This window comes from Brienomyrus brachyistius, chromosome 9 (assembly GCF_023856365.1).
Source record: "Brienomyrus brachyistius isolate T26 chromosome 9, BBRACH_0.4, whole genome shotgun sequence".
Taxonomy (NCBI): domain Eukaryota; kingdom Metazoa; phylum Chordata; class Actinopteri; order Osteoglossiformes; family Mormyridae; genus Brienomyrus; species Brienomyrus brachyistius.
Window position 1 is genome coordinate 16,356,296 of NC_064541.1, and position 23,925 is coordinate 16,380,220.

General features: G+C 44.3%; 1 protein-coding gene across 2 annotated transcripts; it reads left to right on the top strand.

The window, feature by feature from the left end:
* Positions 1-278: 278 nt before the first annotated feature.
* On the top strand, positions 279-22,891 carry myo1eb (myosin IEb). 2 transcript variants are annotated; one of them, XM_049024417.1, is made up of 27 exons: positions 279-366; positions 4,004-4,141; positions 4,587-4,676; positions 7,028-7,122; positions 7,887-7,974; positions 10,277-10,366; positions 10,538-10,669; positions 11,393-11,527; positions 12,042-12,174; positions 14,883-15,079; positions 15,367-15,447; positions 16,437-16,523; positions 16,687-16,773; positions 17,177-17,344; positions 17,511-17,596; positions 17,698-17,779; positions 17,934-18,139; positions 18,486-18,630; positions 18,817-18,931; positions 19,224-19,393; positions 19,560-19,705; positions 19,865-20,011; positions 20,531-20,688; positions 20,878-20,946; positions 21,068-21,260; positions 21,570-21,733; positions 21,955-22,891. In XM_049024417.1, exons 2-27 carry the CDS (start codon positions 4,064-4,066, stop codon positions 22,029-22,031), a joined length of 3,219 nt encoding a protein of 1,072 aa, XP_048880374.1. In that variant the 5' UTR covers positions 279-366; positions 4,004-4,063; the 3' UTR covers positions 22,032-22,891. The 2 variants fall into 2 exon arrangements, with proteins under 2 accessions (XP_048880374.1, XP_048880373.1); XM_049024416.1 differs by lacking the exon at positions 279-366 and adding an exon at positions 666-1,004.
* Positions 22,892-23,925: the final 1,034 nt, after the last annotated feature.

Genomic DNA, 23,925 nt, shown 5'->3' on the forward strand with positions numbered 1-23,925 from the left:
AAAGTCTCGATTCTTTTTCGAGACATCTTCGAAGGTTCATTTGGAAAGCTGCAATAAAGTTTAATATATTTGGAACTTCAACAAATAATGTATGTTATGTAGTTTTTTTGTAGCTTCTGCAAAAGTGATATTTCATTAAATTCAGTTTCAGTAGTTTTACTAATATTTTAAGTCCCCTAAATGAATCAAATCGAAGTACAACAAAGTTTTTTTTTATGGAGTTGTACCTGTAACATAATTACATTTAATTGGAATCATATTGTTCAGCCAGACTCAAGAGAATGGGTGAAATTAAAAGGCCGTGCTTGTGGTTCCGTCGCTTTTCATCCACAGTTGTCAGTGAATTATAAATGAAGTAACTCACTGGTGAGTAGAATTATTCTCTGGTACTTCTTAATGTAAGTATGAGCTGTTCACCGACTTTAAAACAGACAGGCAGGTGGAATTGTTGTAAACTCCATTTACCCAAAATACGAATAGTTTCAGGTCAAAATGCAAATTCGTTGCTTTACTTATTTCTTTACCCAAGGAGTGTATGACATGTAACATGTAAACCCCCGTTTGCCCTGCATTAAATCTATATACCTTAATTCCAGGCGTTTGTACTTCTACTTAATTGACGCTGGATGGCGCTAGTGTATATTGGAAAGTACTGTGGTTCAAATACCCACAATTCAATTAGACAGCAGGGAATTACTGCCGAACCTACCTGCTGCTGTTGTAGCACTTAAGGGGAAAAAAAAATTAAAATAGTCTCACGTCGCATGTCTGCTCGTCCTTTCTAATCTTTCTTGGGAAACCGGCTGCGAAGTAGTTAGCAATATCGTCCTGGGATACAGATGATTTTTCCTGGACATTTTCGCGTTTTAATTAGCAGCCGTTGATATGAGCACCAATTTTCTATCTTAACACAACCTGAAAAACGACTGTGATTTTCTTTTTCCGCGGCACAAAGGTGATACAGTTTTGTCGACCGTATTAAGAAAGTTGCAAAAATCACAATGGTAAGTGCGCCAGGTTAAGCTGTTTCTTCATAAGTCAACATATATGTGTATTAGCGGGGGGCGTCCAACGTTAAAACTTTGTGTTTTTCCAGGATTGAATTATCCAAGGAACCAAAACCGGGAAGGGCATTTTGTCAAGTCGTTTTAAAGATTGTATTATATTGTTGGTATATTTATGACGGCTTAAGGATATAATGCTTTAAAAATAACGCTCTGTCGAAATATTAGGCCGAAGGTTTAAACTTGCGTGTGTTTATGTGCATTTGTAGGGCGGAGTACAGGTGAGTTCGCGGAAGCCATAGCTTAAGACGTACTGGGACTTTTCGCGTTCTGTCCAGTACGTGTGCCGGTATATAGTTTGCCTTACTCATTTATAGTACGTTTTTAATTCTGATCCTGCGTTGTACAAACATTTTAACATAACAGTATTAAATCAGATGTAATTTTCTATATTTGCATTGTGTCTGCAAATCCCCACCCTTGTAAACTCTGTGACTTTAAGGATCCCCAGTATGGGGAATTGAATACAGAGTACCGCGGCACAGATTACGGAAAACTCATGTGTGGCGGCGTCATTATAGAATTCAATGTTGTAAAACTGTATAAGAAAAGTAGGGGATATTTAGGCAGCAAGCTGCTGTCAGTTATCTGCGCAGATCTTTTAACGATCTGCAGTTTAACAGCAGCGTGCCTGTACAGGACCACGTAGCTCTGGCATGCTTCCTCATGAGAGGAGGAATGCGGAGTGTGGTAGCATTTTTAATAAATAAATACAGGGTTCTGTCACTGTTCCAGTCCCTACAGGTGTTTCAATCAGGTGATCCGGTTGCACAGTAGTAGTGAGAAACTGCGCTGGTGGTTTGATCGTTGTGTAGTAAAACAAGCTTGTAGGATCCAAAATGTAGGCAGAAACAAATCTGATTTTTTCGTTCTGCAGTTCAGCTGCATGCGTGCAGATCTGAGCAATGGCGTCTGCATCACGCAACCCTTCCTGGTGTCCTTTCAAGGGGCAGAGAAATGAGGAAGGTGGCGGAGGAAGCGAGTTTAAGGCAGTGTATTTTTTAAAAATAAGTTGCATGAGTGCAGAAGGTCATGTTCGCTGATCAGAATAAGCAGGACTTACTGTAAATATTACAGATGTTACTCAATCTCCGTTTTCATTCACGCTTATTGTTAAAAGATGTTGCGATCCCTGAAGAAAAAATGATACACTACAGTGTTTTCTTAAATATGATGGCTTGTCACAGGACTAAGAATGGAATGTTTGTGCTTTTTCCAGTTCTATGATGGAGTACACACATTTTAAGGAATTCTCTTTGTTTCACAGTAGTGTTACCTGTCTAAGCCTCAATATCGGATTTATAATTGCATTACATTTAAGGTTTCCCTTACATGTAATGCAATAGGTAAGCAATAGGTAGAATGATCAGTGTGATTGGGTATTATGTACAGAATTTTTTAGGATGAGTCTAAACTTCACTCCGAAGGACTGATGTTGATGTGTTTAGGATGCAATTCAGTGACAGATTTAAAATCATTCATGCACTGTTTGAAAATCTTGCGTCTCTCTGGATCTGCATGTGCGCCGTTCCTCTTTTCAGCAAATGCAAACCGATGTTTGTTGTAACGATCCCACATCCCAGTTCATGAGTTTGTATCTGCGATGTCCTGTGATTCGCCCTATATCGTACCGCAGAGGGTCTCTCGTCCCCCCCAGTGGACCTTTGAGGAAGTTTATAGTTAACATGAATGTATTCATGCAATAATATTTCCACCTATTTATTAGCCACGAGCAGCTTTGCATTGCTGTGTCCACATGGGATATTATGAACACTCCTACAAATCACCTGGTCTGGTCTCCATTCACTTTAGAAAAACAGACTTTATGAATGGGGGAAAAGTGCCATTTCACTAGCAGTATCAGTCTTTAAAATGGCGAAAATGGATTGTTCATGGAGGCGAAGTTTTATAATAGAATATTATGCTTCACAACTTCAGAGCGACAGTTTAGATCGACTGTCTGTTTAGCTATATTGCATAGACTCTCGATTTTTAATTTTTTTTTTTATCGTGAATTGTGGCAAGTGGATTTAGTCATACAGTGTCCTAGATGCCAATATAATTGGCAATTACATCATTGTTTGGCAATATTAATTGGCATTATGATTGTAAAATTTAGACATTTGGTGGCTACCTTATGAGAGCATTTGGCTTGATAATTTGGCGAAAAGGAAGAGTTTTGAAGAAACTATTACGGACATTCATATAAGTAGCTATACCAGCCCACAGGGAAGTGACCCATGGTAACATACCTTTGTATTGTTGTACTGAACGTAACTCTCAGTACGAGCGGAAAAATGCAGGAAGAATTTTCCCATAGTACTTATTTATATGATCACTGGCATTAAGTCATTGCTGCAGAGTAATTGTATCTATTTGTTGGGTCTATAAAATATGCTTTGTTTTGTTGTGCAAATATTACTTCCTGTAGAGATTAATGATGAAGTAACTTCACCGTTCAAGACCTAAAGCTATTCTTTCACAATTTACAATATGCATAGGTGTAGGTGGGATTAATCCATTTAAATGCTAAACACATCCCACCCAGGCTCATAACCGGTTCTCCCTGTGTTTCTCAACGTCTGTCCTTTTAAGTAAAACTTAATATTTCTGCGCTGTGATTTCGCAAACACTCCGCAATGTATTTAATAATGTGGACTTCATATATTTTTACGCGAAAATCCAAGATGATAACTCGTTTCCGGTGGTTGATTTTCTTATCGCGCTTTGTCTGTGCTTCGAGTCATAATTTAATACGCTTGGAGAGCTGCCTGACCGTGACGTCGCTTCTCACTACATTTTGTGTTTCCTCAGTTATCGTATCGTTTCTGGATGATTTAACCTGAATGCTGGTAATGAGAGAAATAATCCTCAGTAACTGCAACTGTCTTCCTGTTTCTCCTCATCGTTTTCCTGTCCTCTGACCTTTGGCTTCCCAGGGGAGTAAAGAGCGTTATCACTGGCAGACCCAGAACGTGAAGGTGAGCGGCGTGGACGACATGGTCCTGCTCTCCAAGATTAACGAAGACGCCATCACAGAAAACCTTAAGAAAAGATACATGGATGACTTCATTTTTGTATCCCTTTTGTCTGCCCGGCGCAGCGCACTGAGCAGACGTGTAACTGAAACCATCTTTAGTGCCATTTTTTTAGCTACCTTTGCTTGCCTGCTCTGTGTTTACCTTCTTTTCATTGATTATAAAATGCCTTCAGTTTCCTCGTTAAGGTTCTGTAAAAGATTCTAATTTTCTTTGCATTAACGAGTTTGGCCTAGCCAGGCTTTTGTCTAGTGGACTCTGTGTCACTTGCTTGGTGCTTTAGATGAAGCGTTTTTAAGTAAATAAATGTAGGTCTAATCCATTGTAGCGTAAATTTCAATGACGCCTGTGACGAAATGTTTTGGTTCTGATTAACCACTTGAAACATTAAGCTGAGGGTGTGCAAATGTCTGAATGTTTCTGGAAGCCATAGAATTGCAAATATCGCAAATGGTAATCCACTTCCTTGACAGTGTCGCAACAGACCTACATAGGTCCAGTACTGATCTCGGTCAATCCCTTTAAACAACTCCCATACTTCACAGACCGGGAGGTGGAAATGTACCAAGGGGCGGTGAGTGGGTGTGGCTTTTTAAACTTACCACCGAGTTGGAGATTCTGGGACCTAGAGGTGTAGTTAACATGAAAGCCCTGAATATAGAATGTGGGCTGCTTAACTCGGCAAGAATATGTACAGTACTGCGCAAAAGTCATAGGCGGTCAAAGAACGTGATGTTCTTCATGTTAGTGATGACGGATACGCCTGTCAGAGTGTTAGCTTAGCCTTTTCAAAGCCTCTTGTCCTCCCCAGAATTCACCGTAACCATCCAGTATACCCTGGCATTGGTTGAAATCAATCACTAGCACACTTCTTGTGGCTTATCAACACTTCGGGAGGTTAAGTGAGCTAATGGTAATATTAAACAATTGCATGTAGAGACGCATCTTTTTTTAAACGTTCTTCGTAGGTGTGACATTTGTCATAAGTATGCAGATATCCTCAAATTTCTCAGGCTCCCGCAGAGAGTAAAGTGAGTGAAGGAGGGAGAGAAACCAATGACAAAGGTGACTGATCCTTCAACATCTACGAAGTACAGCAACACCCATGCAGATCAGTAGGCTTTTTTGAGCATTTTATGACTTAGAATTACTTGGAACTTCTTCATGCCAAATGCTACGCTGAATGCTTTTTGTTATATCGGTGCGTGGGCTGTGCTTTGTAAGGATCTTAGATCGCAGTCTGATTGGCAGGAACTTTAAACCAAGAGCTGCAGGGATAGGCTAGAGATTAGTCATTAGGGTACAAGCCACAAAGTTGTGCTTCAGCAAGCGTGGGCCTGCCGGCACTCTCCGCGTGCCTCTCGCACTGTCCACCTCCCTCCACTGGCCTGCAACTCTCCAGTGCCGTCACATCTACCTGCTTTCCCAATAATACCTATTCTTTGTATACTTTTCACTAGGTTTTGCATTTATTACACTTGGTGGGTGCTTCTCCGTGCGTGTACAAACTTGCAAATTTTAAGCGGGGGACGTGCAGCGAGGCAGACGAGCTGAGCACTGCATCTGCGAGTGTGATCATTTTATGCAGCCTTGCTGAGTAACGCAGCAGCATGTAAAATATCGCTGCGAGCCTGCATTGCATAAGGGATTATGGGAAATGAATGGATGTTTGACTGAAAGAACAGCATGAACCGTCAGTGTTGAGATGTAGTGTATGTGACATGGGGAGGTGCCTGTCTGCCTGTTTACTTTAGTTCTACTCCATGTCTCAGCCAGTCAGTCGCTGAATGGGTTTTGCATTGCCAGGAGTCATTGATTAACCCCAGCTTCTGACCTCAGCCTGCCTCTGCACTCCTCTCTGCCTTCTTTTCCATGCTATTACTTATGTTTACCTTAGGATTCACCACATTTGATTTGACTTGATTTAGAGCTGCACAGTATCACATAATATATGAATTTTCTCAGAACAGTATTAAGCAGTCTTAAGAGGGCCAGTGCTGATTTCGGTCTGCAGCCTAATGATTAGGGAAGTGCACTTGTGATCAAAAGGTTTCTGGTTCGAATCCCTGACCAGCAGAGCACTGCTCCCTGGGCGCTGAATTAGCTGCACACCGCTATGTTGCATACGGGTTAAATGCAGAGGATGCATTTCGTGGTTGTGTACTGTGTTGTGTCAGCAGTGACAATTGATCACTTTCACTTCAGATATTTATAAAACCGGAAAGGAAATGAAATTACCCGAAATACACTATAGCCAAATTGAACTTTATCTACCAATAATCTGTCAAATAAGTTGGGTCCCAACAGTTGTGAACGGACACAAAGCAGGGCGTTCAAATGCGATTTGAATTGCACATGCGCAGATGGCGATAATGCCGAAACGATATATCATGCAGCCCGAACATCAGTTGGTGCTTTTCACGACTAAATGAGGGTGATGCAGATAGTGAAATCAAGTGGGCTTTACTGTCATACAGTGCATATTCTAATGTATAGTGGCATGAAATCGTGTTCCTTCCAGACTGCAGTGCAACCTGCAAACAGCGTGGATGGGGGGAGGCCTTTCACTGGATTTTGCTCAGTCAGGGCCGATTTTTAAAATACTGAGGTCAAGTGTTAGTCCTGCCTAGGTGTGTCCCCTAATCAATCATGATTTTTGGAGTCGCAGAAAAAATATTGAGGACTTGACCATGGTGTCCTCAATGCTGGGTGTGAGCATGCTAAACTGAGCACTGTTTAAATTTATAATCAATCAGTTAATTTTAATAGTACTAATAAGTACTACTGTTACAGTTCACTCTTGGTCCAATAGAATCATGACACTGTACTGCTAACATCAGCCTAATAGGTCTGTTGTTAGAAGTTAGTAGTGACTTACACTGACGACGATGGAAGTGATGGAGGTGGTGTCGATTTCTTCCTCAGGCCCAATATGAGAACCCCCCTCACATCTACGCCCTGGCAGACAACATGTACCGCAACATGATGATCGACTCGGAGAATCACTGTGTCATCATTAGGTGAGACCACTGGTGGCTGGAGGCCAAACCTCACGTAAAGTGGGTGGTGATTTAATGCCACAGGAAACCGCAGTTCGTCTCTCCCTGTGCTCAGTTTTTGGCTTAACGCAGGGGTGGGTACATGTGATGTTTTCTCAGTCAGCCAATAACAGTGTGTCCCCAGAACTGGAATTGAGAACCTCTGCTTTATTACCGGCTGACTGAGAGGTCATCCCAAAAACCAGCACCCACATCAGCCCTCCCTGGATCAGGTGTCCTACCCCTGACATAACTGGTCGTTTTTGGTTTTTCTTTTTGCAGAGTTTCGCCGTATTGATATGATTTTTTGCAGTTTGCTATTGTCTGTGTCGAAGTGATTTTTCCCAGACTTTGCCGTTGTCCGTGTCCATAGCCTGAGCTACCCCGACGTGATTTTTCCCAGACTTTGCCGTTGTCCGTGTCCATAGCCTGAGCTACCCCGACGTGATTTTTCCCAGACTTTGCCGTTGTCCGTGTCCATAGCCTGAGCTACCCCGACGTGATTTTTCGCAGACTTTGCCGTTGTCCGTGTCCATAGCCTGAGCTACCCCCATGTGATTTTTCGCAGACTTCGCCGTTGTCCGTGTCCATAGCCTGAGCTACCCCCATGTGATTTTTCGCAGACTTCGCCGTTGTCCGTGTCCATAGCCTGAGCTACCCCGACGTGATTTTTCGCAGACTTTGCCGTTGTCCGTGTCGATAGCCTGAGCTACCCCGACGTGATTTTTCTGTCTTTGTCACACCAGTGGAGAGAGTGGAGCTGGGAAGACAGTGGCTGCGAAATACATCATGAGCTACATCTCCAAAGTGTCCGGTGGAGGCCCCAAGGTTCAGGTGAGGTCTTCCTAGATAGGCAGATGCATCATTAATCCCGAAGCGATCAGCAGTTTAACTAGAGTTCAAACGGTGCGCAAAATTCACCGTTCAGTACCAAGCTCGACTTTGGGTTCGTGGTCTGGTGCCGTTTTGGTACCAGCAGGGAAATGAATTTGTTCTGAAGTTATTTATTATTACAACTGCAAACTCAATCTGGAACAGTTGTAAACCAAAGGCAATACATCTGTCTCATTAACTCTCATTAAATTAAACCTTGTCTGCACGGTTAAAATAAACAAATAAAAAAATCACAAATATAATCATAATGAACTAAATCCCATCCAAATCATACTGTTGAGTTTGGTCGCATGTCTGTAACGATAAACATCCTTACAGTTGTAATTATAGTGTTATTTATTTATTTTTTGCCCAGTTTTAATTTCCTTAAACAAACTGCCTTAAATACTATGGGGAGACGTGCAGAGGCTGTTTCTGCAGTTTGGAGAATGGAATAGAATAGAAGCTTTGTTGTCATTGTGTACTAAATACACAAGAAAACTAGGAGTGCAGCTCCTGTTCAGTGTAATAAAAGGAAAGATAAGAGAAGAAATAAAAATAAATTAGAAAAATTATGAAAAAACAGGCATACAAATAAGTACTTGTACGTATGTGCATATGTAAAAGCAGCCAACCACAGGAAGCAGGCAGTAAATATAAATACTTTAATAAATAATTATAAATAATATAAATACTAAGGTAAATAAAAAGAATCCTGTTTTTTTGATCACTAAAGGTTGATATCGCACACAGATTTGTTGTTGTTTAGTGATCTTATGCCCTTTTGTGTCGCCCCCCAGAGGGCAGCTGGTCGAACAGGTGGAGTGCAGGGCGGGCAGAGTCTCTGCAGGTGTTTTGGGCCCTGGGGAGGCAACGGGGGCTGGCATTGGCTAGTCAGTGGTTTTTGGGCAGAGGTTATGAACTTCTGCAGGGCGGTGCTGTCTGCGGAGGAGCACCCGGCATGCCGTACCGCAACGCAGTACGCCAGGATACTTTAGGTGGCGGAGCAGTCAAATGCCTGATCCAGCTGGTTCTTCCTGAGTGCTCTCAGAATGTGAAGTCACTGCTGTGCCTTCGTAAGCGTCGAGGTGTCGGTAGACCAGGAGAGCTTCTCGCAGATGTGTATCCTCAGGAGTTTGATGGACCGGCCCCTTTCCACACCGACTTCAATGATGTGAAGTGGGCAATGATCACCTCTGTGCTTCCTGAAATCGGCGACAACGTCCTTTGTTTCCTTTGTTTGTTGAGCTCCACCCTGTCGGTTTCTGAGCCTCGGCTCTGTAGGCTGACCCACCCCCTCCTGAGATGAGCCCTATCGGCGTTGGTGCCGTCCGCAAACTTGATGGCATTGGTGGGATGTGTGGGAGTGCAGTCGTAGGTATATAGGGCATAGAATAGTGGGCTCAGCACGCAGCCTTGTGAAGAGCCAGTGCTGAGTGTGAGAGAGGAGGAAACGCAGGAGTCACATCTAAGGGACTGGGGCTGCTTTGTAAGGAAGCCTTATATGCAGACACAGGTCGTGGGTGACGTTTAGGTCCAGCAATTTTCCTGACCAGGATATCCGGGATGATTGCATTAAAGGAGAGCTAGGAGCTGCTGCACACTTGCGTGCTGCGATGTTGTCGCAAATGAGTTAGCACGTTGGATGTGTTTCCTGCAAAATATCCAAGTTCAGAATAACTGCTGACATACAGTCTTGGTCTTATCAGTGACTCTCTCCAGTGTTGGTGAAATTTACCGGGAAAGCGAAATGTTCCCAAACAGCCGATTACGACTGACTAACTAGCATTAATTGTAACCACCTCGCAGCCACAATTAGCATGTATTCCATACTGAACGCGTACTTGTGAATTTAAGTTCAACTCATGACGATAAATGTATGCATTCTTTTCATTGTGCGTACGAAATTTAAAATTATCTGTATCAAATGGTACAGAATGAATACGTGTACCTTTATTGCCCCAAGGTTTACCATAGCTGAGTACATACATTTAGATAGCAAAATTATATTTAGAAGTTAGTACACAGTAAAAATAAATAGCCCACAATAAACAGTAATGGTATAAAGGACGTCAGAGAAAGTACTGCACGCACTTCCGTAGTAATGGCTCAGAAATTAACATTATTGCAATGTAGTTATACAGTGAGTGTAGCACAATGAATGAATGAATGTTCTGTGAAGGTGTGTACTTCCCTTTCATTCCTTTCTCTCCTTTCCTTCTCCAACCATATTCTGTCTCCGCCTTTGTAATATTTCACACAGCAAGTGAAAAACATCATCCTTCAGTCCAATCCCCTGCTAGAGGCCTTTGGGAATGCCAAGACTGTCCGCAACAACAATTCCAGTCGCTTCGTAAGTCACTTGTCACATCATTTGACATTAACTTAGTTTTATCTTAGAGTTACAAACTTTTATTAATTGCAGTAAATGTGCAGCTTATTACTGGAAATGCTCTGTGCTTTGTGTTTTTGTAGAGCTCTAACCTTTGGATTTAGGATAACAAAATGCATTTTCCTGACACAGGGGAAGTATTTTGAGATTCAGTTCAGCCGAGGCGGGGAACCTGACGGGGGGAAGATCTCCAACTTCCTGCTGGAGAAATCCAGAGTCGTATCACAGAATCAGGGGGAGAGGAACTTCCACATCTACTACCAGGTCAGATATGTCTTGTGCTTTATCAGAACGAGTTTAAGGTCTAGCCAGGTAATCAGTCACTTAACTGCTCATTTGTTAGCCTCTCGGCAAATCTTTTACTGATTTGGCTACCTTGGTGCAAATAGGGCATATTACAGAGAGAGAACCTGATTGTAGCAATTCTCTTATTTTTACGCCTCTCTCAACTTGCTCTTTGTAGCGTAAACTGTCCATGAAGGGCAGCCTCCCAGGCAGCTGGGTGTTAAGGGCCTTGCTCAAGGACCCGCAGGTGTGTTGAGGTTGGGTTTGAACCGGTGACCTGCTGATTACAGGCACACAGGCTTAGCCCACAGAGCCACATGCTGCCCCCAAGTGGACCAGTGTTGTTTTTTTCTGGTGACTGAAGTGCCAATCCTGCCACCAACCCCCAAATTTCCCTGTAAATTGAAGGACCTCCGTACAGGGCTGGATGTAGATTAACATCATACCCAGGACAAAGGGCCTTGCTCAGGGGCCCAATTAGGTAGGATCACTGCTGGGATTCATAGGATTCGAACCGGCGACCTTCCAGTTACTGCTACAGAACCTTAGCCTCAGAGCCATCTCACTGCCAAATAAAGGGTCATTTCGTAACTCAGTACATATTGTTTGGGCTTAACATTTCAGAGAAAAGGGTTCTATATCAGTGTTTCAGTCGTTTGGAGCACCTTCCTGATGTTTTCTGTTCTCCATGCTCTGTTCCAGCTTTTAGAAGGTGCCTCAAAAGAACAGCGAGAGAACCTGGGCATCACGACCTCAGACTACTACCTGTACCTCAACCAGTCGGGAACCTACACTGTGGAGGATGTCAGTGACAAGAAGGAGTTCTCTGACACCATGGTGAGCTGGAGCCTCTTTGCAGTGTTGGTAATAACAGAGACAAGCAAGGTATTGTGTCTGACTGAGCAGCAGAAGCTGGGGGAGTAGGATAGATATAACAGGGAAAGAAAGGGAGAAGGGGATGTTAAAGCTCTTCAGGTGTTAAGCTGTGTTAAGATTGTTTATTATAAAATTGATTGAGACATGATGTGTTTGTAGAAGTTTTCTGAAACTGGCTGCAGCTGTTGCTCCATTCCAACTATTTAAGGTAGGAATGTTGATGGCGCCAATGCTTTTGGGGGATGTATCCCAGGGTGATTGGTCACAAGAATGAGCGTCCCTGAATTAAGAAGTCGGCGCAAATGAAAATCAGCCACGAGCTCTGGAATTGTCACCAATCTGCACTGTCCAGTGTTAATGCGGCACCGGTTAGATACCGTTTGAGTGCATTTAAAGGGTCCTTAAGACGGACCTCCACTGTGGCGAGCCGGTGCTGCGCTGCAGTGCGTGAGCTGGTGGCTGCATGTGTCCGCAGAATGCCATGGAGGTGGTGGGCCTCACCGAGGACGATCAGGCCGCCGTGCTGCAGATCGTGGCGGGCATCCTGCACCTGGGCAACGTCGCCTTCCGTGAGGAGGGCAACTACGCCGTGGTGGAGAGCACTGACTGTGAGTCTGCTTTTAAGTGGCTTTCGGTGTGCGGAGCAGATTGTCAGTGGTAGCTGCGTACGACTGGAGGATTCGAAGGCTACGCATGCAGGTATAATGTGTGTTGGTAACATGCTAAGGATGCCTAGTTTAATGTGTAATTATGGGGTGAAACTTGAAATAATATACGATTAAAACTTGAAAAGCAAGTTTAATAGGCTGCAGGCAGTCCCCATGGTTCGAGCGAGATCCATTCCATAAGTTTCAAAGTCAAATTTTGAAAGTCAGAACAATAATAATATAGTAATAATAACAGTATATATTGTACCTCGAGCCAATAAACTGCTGAAGCTGCACAATGTTTGCATGAGCATCACGAAGCAGTGTGTTCCCTTGTTATTACAAACCATTGTTTCTAACTCGGAGGTCTAATAGGCTTTATGGACGTCCATTTGTAAGTACAAGTTATTCGTAAGTGAGATGTTTTTAACCCGGAGGGTGTCTGCATAACACTTTATCATCTGGTGCTTCTCAACCTAAATGTCGTTTGTAGGATGTGGGTTGTGTCTGAAAAAATATGTATTTATCTCTTCCTGCTGCTGTTTTATGTGCTATTCGTTTGTGAAATAAATCTGTTTCAAAATGTTATAAATTTCTCATGACCAAGGAAAAATGTGAGTTTTAAGGCTAAACCGTTTGAGATCCACTGGGCTATAGTATTGGTTGTCTTGATGTAGTGATTTTACCTGGGTTTTCCCCTAGATTAGAGCTTGTGAATGCCCAGCAGATCTGTGCTTTTACGGCAGCTAAGTTTTGAATCTACATGTGGTATTTCCTCATTTAGTTGGGTGTGTTTACAGATAAATGTCGTGCACCATGTGGCCTGGCAAGGAAAAAATTGGGGGTTGGTGGCAGGATTAGGACTCCAGTCACCGTAAACCGCCAGAGAGCCAATGGGGACAGGGGAACGCCTTTGGAGGCCGCCAGAGAGCCAATGGGGACAGTTCTGTTGGCAACTGGTGTGGTGCCGCGGCTTCACCTGCTGCATGGCAAAAATCAGGTCATAATTTAAAGCAGCCTGTCCGGCAGACGCGTGGAATGTCCCGTCTTTCCAGCATGAGAACCTTCTTGTCATGCTGTGTGGGAACCTTCTGAACTCCACATTTCAGTGTTGGAGCTCTCTGAGGTACACAGACCAGGGAGTGGCCAGGACGGTGGGTACGCCTATTATTGGCCTGATCACCCTGATGGCTGCCGTACTCTGGAAGTAGCTATTGCTCTGACAGATCAGCTCCTCCCAATGGTGTCCGATGTCACTCCTTTCAGCGAGTGTATTATGAGACTCCGGCGAGGGCGGTCTCTGGGTGTCTCCTGAGACTGCGGTGAGCGATATGTTGGTGAGGCCGATATTTTATTCGGTTTCATTCGGTGGTTGCTGGGTGCCCATGAGATGACACTCTTTTGGTGATGGGTGTCTTCAGCCTGACCACTGACAGGGTTGGGCTATGAGGACTCTGTCGGTCCTCACGGGTCCGGCCAACACGGTGAGAGTAGCTCCATACTCCTTGACATTGCACACTGTTACTGTAAGTGCTGTGCCGAGTGGAGGTAGAGTCTCTCTGCATTCTTCCCAGGGGATTCTGGGCTTAGAACATAGGACATAATAAATAAACGAGAGGAGGCCATTTGGCCCAGCAAGCTCGTTTGGGGAGAACGTAATAGTGCAGAGTTGTTAAAATCTTATCTAGCTCTGATTTTAAAGGAACCCAGGGTTTTAGCTTGCACTATGCAAACAGGTAGACTATTCCATACTCTAACTACACGCTGTGTAAAGAAGTGTTTTCTCAAATTCAGTTCTCCCACTAATTTCCACCTTTGGGATACCAGGCTTCATCAGGGTGTGTTGGTGTTTTCTTGCTCCTGCTCTGTTCAGTGCTTTTGGGCAGGGTTGTGGGGCCCATCATCTGTGGGGCATCTGTTGGTGAGGAACGATTTACCAATATTTACTTTTCCATCAATGCTGCAATCTTCGCTGAATCGGTGGAAGCTCCTGATCGGGGCGTTCAAGGGACTGAGCGAGGGGTCTGAGCGTCTGCAGGTGTCCTGAATCAAAATCAAGATCTGAAGGGGTCATGAGGTCACTGAAAAGAAGTGTGTGGTGCTTTGGATATCTTTGTAAGAGGACGAATATCCAAGTATCGAGTCCTGGTGCTCCCTTTCTTATTTGTATGGCTGCGAGACAAGAATAATATCCAGTGACCTGAGATGAAGACTGGACTCCTTCGGTACTGTGTCTCTTCGGAGAATCCTTGGGTACCGCTGGTTTGACTGTGTCGAATAAGCTGTTGCTCAAGGAATCCCAAATGAGGCACATAGCCTGCATTGTGAGGGAGAGTCAGTTACGGCACTACGGCCATGTGGTGCATTTCCATGAGGGTGATCCGGCTCGCAGGGTCCTCACTGCTGAGGACATGAGAGGCTGGACCAAGTCAAGGGGATGCCCACACAACGCCTGGCGGTGGCCGATAGGTGGGCATTTCTGGAGGATGGAACTGGGCTACGTGTAAACCTGGGATCCCGAGGTGTTTCGTCTTGTGGGGGCCGTGGCAATGTACTGTACCAGTGCTTGCTCCCCAACCTGATGTGACCTTGTTCAGCAGTTAATTATGTAAAACATACTGTGTTCATGCCTGCATCTACCCTGCTTGTATCCCTGTCTTCCTCCTTAGTCCTGGCCTTTCCCGCCTACCTGTTGGGCATTAACCAGGATGGCCTGAAAAACAAATTGACCAGTCGCATCATGGACAGCAAGTGGGGGGGCAAGACAGAGACGATTTCGGTCACCCTGAACACAGAACAGGCTGCCTTCACGCGGGACGCCCTCTCCAAAGCCCTCTACTCTCGTCTCTTCGACTACCTCGTCGATGTGAGTTTAGTGTCTTGGTTGGCTTAGTCCAGCTTATATCTCAGGTACCTTGTGAGTGAGTGTCTCTATCATGGTGTGACATGGAACTGTGCAGTCCCACAATGCCCTGCACTGAAGTCGGCTGTTTTCTGATACTAGGTGAAGCTTGGCTTCCATCAGTTTTTAGCACAAACCGACCGTTTTAAAACATTTATTTAATTTTTAGTGTTATGCTCAACCAATAGAAGTGGAATAGTTAAATGTGGGTGTAAATGTGCGCTGGTCTCCCTCTGCTTATTCTGCCTTAGGCTATTAACAAAGCCATGCAGAAGGACCATGAGGAGTTAAACATTGGTGTGCTGGACATCTACGGCTTTGAGATCTTCCAGGTAGGAAGGAAAAACTTGGATCTGACTAAACTGGAGTCACATTATCATCAAAGCCATAATCTGTGTGTTGAAATGAAATTATTCAGTAATTAAACACCTTTAACTGGGAAAAGCCACATTTTTTGTGTTTAAAAGTGGCGCCCATATCATTGAGTCATTCTGCTTGTTTTGATGAATTGGCTATAACCCCAACCTGGCAAAGACCTGCTAAAAGTTAGAAAGATGGCCCTACATTAAAGATGTGTGAGACTTTTTTTCATTTAAATCTCTGGTGGGTGAAACTTATGACCTCTGCAGAAGGGACTGCAGATTTTATTTCAGGGTCAGTAACCATCATGTGTATATCAAATTGTTTTCCTAGCAAGATTTTAGTCAGTGATATTTATATCGAGACTCTTCCCCCAATATCTTTACAATTTTTCGTCTACTTCAGTTCCATTGAGCCCTTGCTGTCATGAAAAGGTAGAGTGACCTGGATAATTCTGATTCTGACATATGAAACTCTTCCATTTAACAGCTTTTGGTCCTTGTTCACTTCTTATTGAGTTACTTATCTGTTATGCTTACTGTAGTAGAAAAGGCATAAAATATCTGCGTGGAAATTTGTTTTAATCAAACAAACTTACTCATTCTATTGAATGATGCTTTTTATGCAGCCTAATGTTTAAGATGATGCTTTACATTAACACTGGCTTCATAATGCATTCGTAAGCAGCATGTAAATATGCCCATACCTTAACAGCTTTAATATACATTAATAACAAGCATTATGTGATTATATTGCTGTTAATGTATATTGTAATTAAGGTATGTTGGTTTGTTATAGTACATATGAATGCATAATGAATGCATTATGAAGGTGCACTGAATGTTCTATGAATGCATTATAAAGGCATTATAAAGGTGCAGTTAATGTAAAGTGTTACCTAAAGTGCTATAGCTTTTTTTTTCTTTACAGTGGTGACATTTTCCAAAAATTTCCTTGACAGAAAAATGGCTTTGAACAGTTCTGCATCAACTTTGTCAATGAAAAGCTTCAGCAGATTTTCATCGAGCTCACTCTCAAGGCTGAGCAGGTGGGCAAGGCCGACACTTTCTGGGGCTTCGAGGATTCGCTGCTCTGGTGACGCAAACCAGTCCCATTGCGTGATCCGCTATTGGCCCAGTGATGCACACGTCACATGGACCTCCAGTCAGCTTCTTGGCGCTGAATCACCATGTCTGCCACTCTGTTTACAGGAGGAGTATGTGCAGGAGGGCATCAAATGGACACCCATCGATTATTTCAATAACAAAGTAGTGTGCGACCTCATAGAGTCCAAATTGGTGAGTATTAATGGTTTAGTTACAGTTGGGTCAGTACAGGTTAACAGCACCTGCTGGCTATGAAGCAATGACATGGTATGAATCATTGGTGACAGACTTTCAGCCCAGATTGGACGCGGTAGACGTTTTTTTTGGGGGCGTGTTGCATGTTTTCATGACCGTGGTGGGGGGGGGGGGTGTGAGCCTCACATCTCCACGGTTTGGGTTCCTTTCCCGCCTCTAGCTCTGCATTTCCCTCTCACCACTCCAGCTTCTTCTCGTGGTTCAGAAACTTGCTTGTAAGCGTGTGTCGTATTTTCAGCGATAGACTGTGCTGCCTGGCATAAGCTTCAGGCTCACTGGATAGACGGGATATGGATAATCAGTGTGACGTCACTGCAGCGTTCCCATTCACATTCAACAGAACCCGCCAGGCATCATGAGCATTCTGGACGATGTGTGCGCCACCATGCATGCCAAGGGAGAAGGTGCGGACCAGACGCTCATCCAGAAGCTGCAGACGCAGATCGGCAACCATGAACACTTCAACAGCTGGAACAAGGGCTTTGTGGTGCACCACTATGCTGGCAAGGTAGGGGGCGCTCTATACAAATCTTTTTGTTGTTGTTGGTCTTAGTTTTGTAACTTATTTTAGTTTCTACCCTGACTCATCTCTTGTTCTGCAGTGCGTGTTTAGACTTGCCCAGTTGTGGAATTTGAATGAGCGACAAACCCAATATACATGTCGGCTTTTGTAGGTGTCGTACGACGTGAGTGGCTTCTGTGAGAGGAACAGAGACGTGCTCTTCATTGACATCATTGAATTGATGCAGACCAGCGAATAGTGAGTGTGAACAGACGAGTGCGACTTCTTTTGCACGAAGTATGACTCGTCTTTCCTTCCCTTCTGTGTTTCACTTCCTTTCTCCTTTTTTTTCTGTCCAGTTCCTTCATCAAGGACTTGTTCCCCGAAAATCTGGAGGCAGAAAAAAGGGGCCGTCCCACTACTGCGGGAAGCAAGATCAAGGTAGGGATTATATGAGGAGTGGAGCTTATGGGAGGCTGTCATGATCATGACCGAGGTCAGCAGAATGGCTCACTGTTGAAGTAAGTAGGCTGAAGATTTTTAATTTTAATTAATTTTCTTTTTTAAGAACTTTGCCTTTTTTGTCTGAACTCAGAAACAGGCCAACAACCTGGTGCAGACTCTTATGAAGTGCACCCCTCACTATATCCGCTGCATCAAGCCCAATGAGACCAAGCGTTCTCGCGACTGGGAGGAGAGCCGCGTCAAGCACCAGGTGGAGTACCTGGGGCTGCGGGAGAACATCAGGGTCCGCCGGGCTGGATACGCCTTCCGCCGCATCTTCAGCAAGTTCCTGCAGAGGTGCGTGCTGGGTAATGTGGCAGGGCCATTTCAGGGGGGATTAGTTCTGGATATAACTTAAATATACCCTCGGTTTTTGATGCCTGAAGCTTTTACTGGTCAGTGCTTAAATTTGGTGGAAATGTGCCAAATACATTGTTTCTGGTGTAATGCAGTGGTTCTCAATCCTGTTCCTGGTGCCCCCCCCTGCCAGAGCGGTTTTATTCTGTCCCACACTGTTTTCAACCTGCCACGTTTCATTATTAGCCTATCAAGGACCATATAAGCCTGATAGGGTTGAGATGGAAACATTCCGGCTGGCACCAGGAACAGAATTCAGAACCACTGCTCTAATTCATCTGTGCAGATATGCCATCCTGACCAAGGAGACGTGGCCAAAGTGGCGCGGAGATGAGAAGCAGGGTGTTGTGCACCTCCTCCGTTCCGTCAACATGGACCAAGACCAGTATCAGCTAGGCAAGGCCAAGATCTTCATCAAGGCCCCCGAGTCTGTAAGTCCAACCTTCTGTCATCTTCCGAGTAACTGGCAATGGTTACCAGCGTTTGGTAGGAATGACAGTCACAACCAGGCAGACTGTGGTCATCATATTCCAGTGAAAGTACCAAAAGATCCCATTTCACATGGTAGCGCTTTATATTCTGATACATGTATACACAACTCCACTGTGGGCTTCTAGCTGTTCCTACTAGAGGAGATGAGGGAGAGGAAGTACAACGGCTATGCCCGCGTCATCCAGAAGGCCTGGCGTAAGCATGTCGCTGTCCGCAAGTACGTCCGCATGCGGGAAGAAGGTAATCATGGCCTTTCATTTTCAGCACATCTGTTAGCCTGTTGCCTGTAAAGAAATACTCTCCTCATTTTCCCCGTATGTTTGTGTGTGATTTCCCTCCCCTCCATTTTTTAAGAATCCATGCGTATTTTATGCTAATGGATACAGACATTTTGTAAAAGGCTTGGGTTGTGATTTGCAATGTAGAGAGCAATTCCTTAGGCAAGTAATCAAAGGACTGCCATCTTGGCTTCAGACAGCAGGTGGCAATGTTTCACTTTTTTTTTTTTTGACACTGTTGTCTGGTCCTCCAGCATCAGACCTTCTCCTGAACAAGAAGGAGCGGCGGAGAAACAGCATCAACCGCAACTTTGTGGGAGATTACATTGGCACTGACAACCACCCTGAGTTACGGCGGTTCGTGGGGCGCAGAGAGCGAATCGACTTTGCAGATGTTGTGGTGAAATACGACCGCAGGTTCAAGGTGAGGCATGGGGTTAGGGTGTCCGTAGGGCCAGAGGGTGTGGGCCGATTCGTGTGTGCAGTGCTCTCTGAGGAGAGTAGAGGCAGCACTAAAGAGGGGACTGTTAAGGCACAAGGTCACTATAAGCGGGTTGGAAATTACTTTGTGTTTTCTTTCTCACCCACAGTCAGTGAAGCGTGACCTTATCTTGACCCCCAAATTCCTGTATCTGATTGGACGCGAGAAGGTTAAGCAAGGCCCAGAGAAAGGCCAGATCCAAGAGGTTCTGAAGAGGCAAATTGAACTAGACAAGGTCCAAACAGTCTCTCTCAGGTATTACCTAGTAACCCCTTATGTTTATTACTTGTAATACGTGTTTTGCGCATGAAATCTTGCACATCATTTGTTGTACGGGTTGAAATGCATTAGCTTGACATCTGGGTGATTTTGAGGAAGGGGCACCGCTAATGAGACCTGGTCCATCCCCTCCAGCACCCTCCAGGATGACTTCCTCATCATCCATGAGGAGCAGTACGACAGTGTGCTTGAGTGCAATTTCAAGACTGAGTTCCTAAGCCTGCTGTACAAGCGCTACGAGGAGAAAACCCGCAAGAAACTGTCAATAAAGTTCAACAACCTGTACGTAGGACCCCGAGCGACCCTGGCACGCCTTCCGGGCGTCACCCATCCTGCACTGAGCCTCATGTCTGCCTCACACTCAAATGTGGGGTATTGCTTACTGGCGTACCAGTGAAATAGACCCAGCTGAGCTCCGTCGTTCCTTCTAACAGTTTATCTTCATGCCATGAATGCATTTTAGCATCTTAACTTCAGGATTTTTCTGGAATAGCCATTTCTAATATGCAATGCTTTGTTTTCCGAGTTCCTTGATAGGGCTGGATGTGGTGCGATTCCTCTGAAACTGTTTGTAATAATGCCACATTTACAGTTTGCCATTCAGCTTCGGTCCTGGAGCTGCAAACTTGCTGAATAGAGAAATATTTGCTTGATAGAGAAAACAAATCACTGTGTCAATTAAGTCAGTTAAGCGCTTTGTTTTCAAGATGTAACAGTTTAACAGAAGTGAAGGACCTTTTTATTCTCTTTGAACACTGTAGACCATGTACCTCCTGAATTGCTGATATTTTCTCCCCCCAGGCTGGAGTTTAAGGTGAAAAAGGGTGGCTGGGGTCCTTTTGGGGCAGCGGGTTCCAGGCAGATTCAGTTCCAGACTGGCCAGGGGGACCAAGCGGTTATGAAACCCAGCAGCAAACTCTTGTTGGTAACCATTGGTCCAGGACTACCCAAGAACTCTAGTGAGTCTAGAGAGATTGATTTGATGGAAAGTCTCCTAATGCAGATGAGCCTGTATTTCACCGACGTGATTTAAAATCCTTGATGGATATTCAGTATGCGTCTTGCATAGCTATCTAATATGTTTCTGTTGTGGCATGTGAATTTCTGACATACATTGCCCACCCCCGTCCCCCCAACCCCCCCCATAGGGCCAACACGACGAGACAAGCGGAAGAGCCAATATTTGGACAACCGTCAAGTCCAGTCGGGAAGGAATGGTGAGCAAAGGAATAGCATGGAAATCCTACATTATGTTTAGCTGGATCATGCGGCCTGTCATGAGAACCGTGCATCACAGTGTTCAATTCCTGGTCTGTTCCCTCCATTCCACCTCCTCAGCCCGTCCAAGGGCTGAAACCAGGACTCGTTCAGGGGGGAACCGGCCTGCCTCCAGGGCTTCCCTCATTCGACAGCAGAGCAGTATGGAGCAGCCCACTCTACCTCGACACCAAGGCCAGCGGCAATCCAGGGTTCCACAGGAGCTCCCGACCAACATGGACTTCATGAATGTGCCTGACCAGGGAGTTGCAGGGTGAGTCTCTGCGGGTGGTGGTGAGTCTCTGCGGGTGGTGGTGAGTCTCTGCGGGTGGTGGTGAGTCTCTGCGGGTGGTGGTGAGTCTCAGCAGCATTTTTCCCCTGATTGTTTGCCGGACTTTTCTTCCGATGTTCATGATGTGTCTGGAGAGGGATGAGAGCTGAATTGGTCTGCATGCCGTAACCAGCCAAGTCAGCAGAAGCAATTGGGAATCCCCATGCCCAGAGTGTGATTTAAAAATTTTTTTTTTCTTTGAAAGAATAACTTTTAAAGTCCATGTTTAATATCTTTACGACTCCCGAACAGCTTCCATCGCAGGCGCTCCAAAGAATACAAGCCAGACCCGGGAGCGGGCCGACCCAAACCTAAGCCTCGTTCACCACAGTGCCGAGCGTTGTATGCCTACGACGCCCAGGACACAGACGAGCTAAGCTTTAATGCAGCAGAGATAATTGACATCATAAATGAAGGTATTCACTTTAGTAAATCATTGATATCTTTTAATCGATTTGAAATCCATGGCCCTACAGCAATGTGCCCGCTCTGAGAATCTAACAGACTGTTTCACTCTAAATAAAACATGCATGTAACGAGCTAAATAAGTCCATCGCAGGATTACAGCCTGGATCCCCTGCATTGCTCCTTTTTGCTTAGACCATGTCTGCATTTTTTTTTTTGTTTCCCCTCCTAGATCCATCCGGCTGGTGGTTTGGGCGTTTGAGGGGGAAAGAAGGGATGTTTCCTGGGAACTATGTGGAGAAGATCTAGGCGGAGGGGATGTTTTGGCTATGAATGCAGTATGCCCACTCCAAAGCAATCATGCCAAGTAGGCCAGAATTCCATGGTATCTGCAACTGTAGCGGACACTACAACACACCAGCCAGTGCTAACACATGTTACGAGCACTCTGGTGAATTCTAAAGGCTTACCTACCTTACAGGGACTGCCTGCTTGTAGCCCGAGTACTAGGTAGGGTATCCAGCTATCTCTGGTTAGTTTAACGGTGAGCCTTTTAAACATTGCCTTTTAAAGAACACATTTTTGTCCCGTTCATGGAAATACTGTGATAGGCACTGGAGATTTTTATACTTTTTAAGAGGAAGCAAGTTTGTAAAATATTTTAAAATGAACTTTCTCTACCGTAGGTTTTTAAGAACAAAATTTGGATTTGGTATTAACTGTATTAATGTGATACCCAGTACAGTATGTATTTATAGCTGACCAGAGTTTTTTTCCCCAACCTAAATAAAAGGTATTTATATCATGATCAAATTATAATTACTAATCAATCTATGAAATCCTGTATAACTTGAAATGTGGTTTGTCATTTATTCAGAATTTATTGGAGAGATCCAACTTGCATAAATTGGAGTTCAGATCTGTACTTTTAAAGGAGTTATCCATGGCTTCTGTTTGTATAACACGACTGACTAATGACCAGTTCACCAAACAAAAACATGGAAGTGTATTTTCAACTAAATGTATAAAAAAAACAGTTGTCCACTTGTAATGTGGTCTTCCCTGCACCTAGTATTCATATCAGTAAACTGATTATAATGACGGCTGGTTATTGTCCACTCTGTAATTTTTTGATATAATAAAATTTTAACACTGTTGACATTTTAGAATCTTCTGCCTTTTAATGTCTAATACGGGGTCTGTCCACCAACTTATATTTTAAATACACTTACACCTGGAAAAGAAACCACAAGGACCATCTAATTTTCAACGTCTGTGTTCAACATTTATCCAAATTAGTGAATGATAAAATACACCTGCAGTCCCTTTGCAATAAGAGATTATATGTTGGTTTAATAATAATCATGAAGACACATTATTGATCCCTGTTGGGAATTTCTCTTCTCGCCTACTCGGCCTTGCTCTCAGTGATGCCCGTATCGATGAGTGCAAAGGGCAGCCTCCTGCAGCAGCGCCTTTGGAGCTGGGGGGGTTAAAGGCCTTGCTCAAGGGCCCATGGATGTTGTTTATTCTGCTGAGGCTCGGGCTCAAACTGGAGACCTTCTGATCACAGGCGCGGAGGTTTAGCGCACTGATGTTTTGTAAAATGTCAGGCATTTTGCTGCTGGCCTTGGCGTCGAGGTAGAGTGGGTTGCTTAATTCTGCTCTGCCGTCGAAGAAGGGAGGCCTTGGGGGCAGGCAGGTATCGTCCTGGACGAGCCCCCCTCGGACAGGCTGAGGAGGAGAAATGGAGAGAACTGGGGTGCATCTCTCGAAAGCAATCGATCTTACCGAATAACCAACGAGATGATGAACGAGGTACGTAAATAAACAAGTGAGCTTCATGAGTGTTTTCTCAAAACCCTGTTATTCCACAGTTAACGAACAAACTTAAAGTACTACTTCATTGGGTCCTCTCCAGCCTCTGCATGAGGCAAGAACACTGTCAATAACAAGAATATCAGTTTCATGTAATTCAATGGTAAACACTCTGTTGTCACATCAGACACAGGGAAATATAGAAAAAACTAAACTAGAAAATCAATAGGAACACATGAAAGCAACCAAAGATGATAATAGGTTACATTTATATATAGTGTCATTCATAAATCTAAGGTCACTTATAGTAAAATGGAAAGGAAATGTCTTTAGTTCAGATTTGAAGGAAGGACAGATTGGAAGAGTTCCATAGATTTCTGATAAG

What these genes read in the sequence shown, in the direction of transcription:
- myo1eb (XM_049024416.1), top strand. An exon ending in GTGGAGGCCCCAAGGTTCAG is followed by an intron (nt 7,975 to 10,276) that starts GTGAGGTCTTCC and finishes TATTTCACACAG; the next exon opens with CAAGTGAAAAACATCATCCT. An exon ending in CGTCCGCATGCGGGAAGAAG is followed by an intron (nt 18,932 to 19,223) that starts GTAATCATGGCC and finishes CTGGTCCTCCAG; the next exon opens with CATCAGACCTTCTCCTGAAC.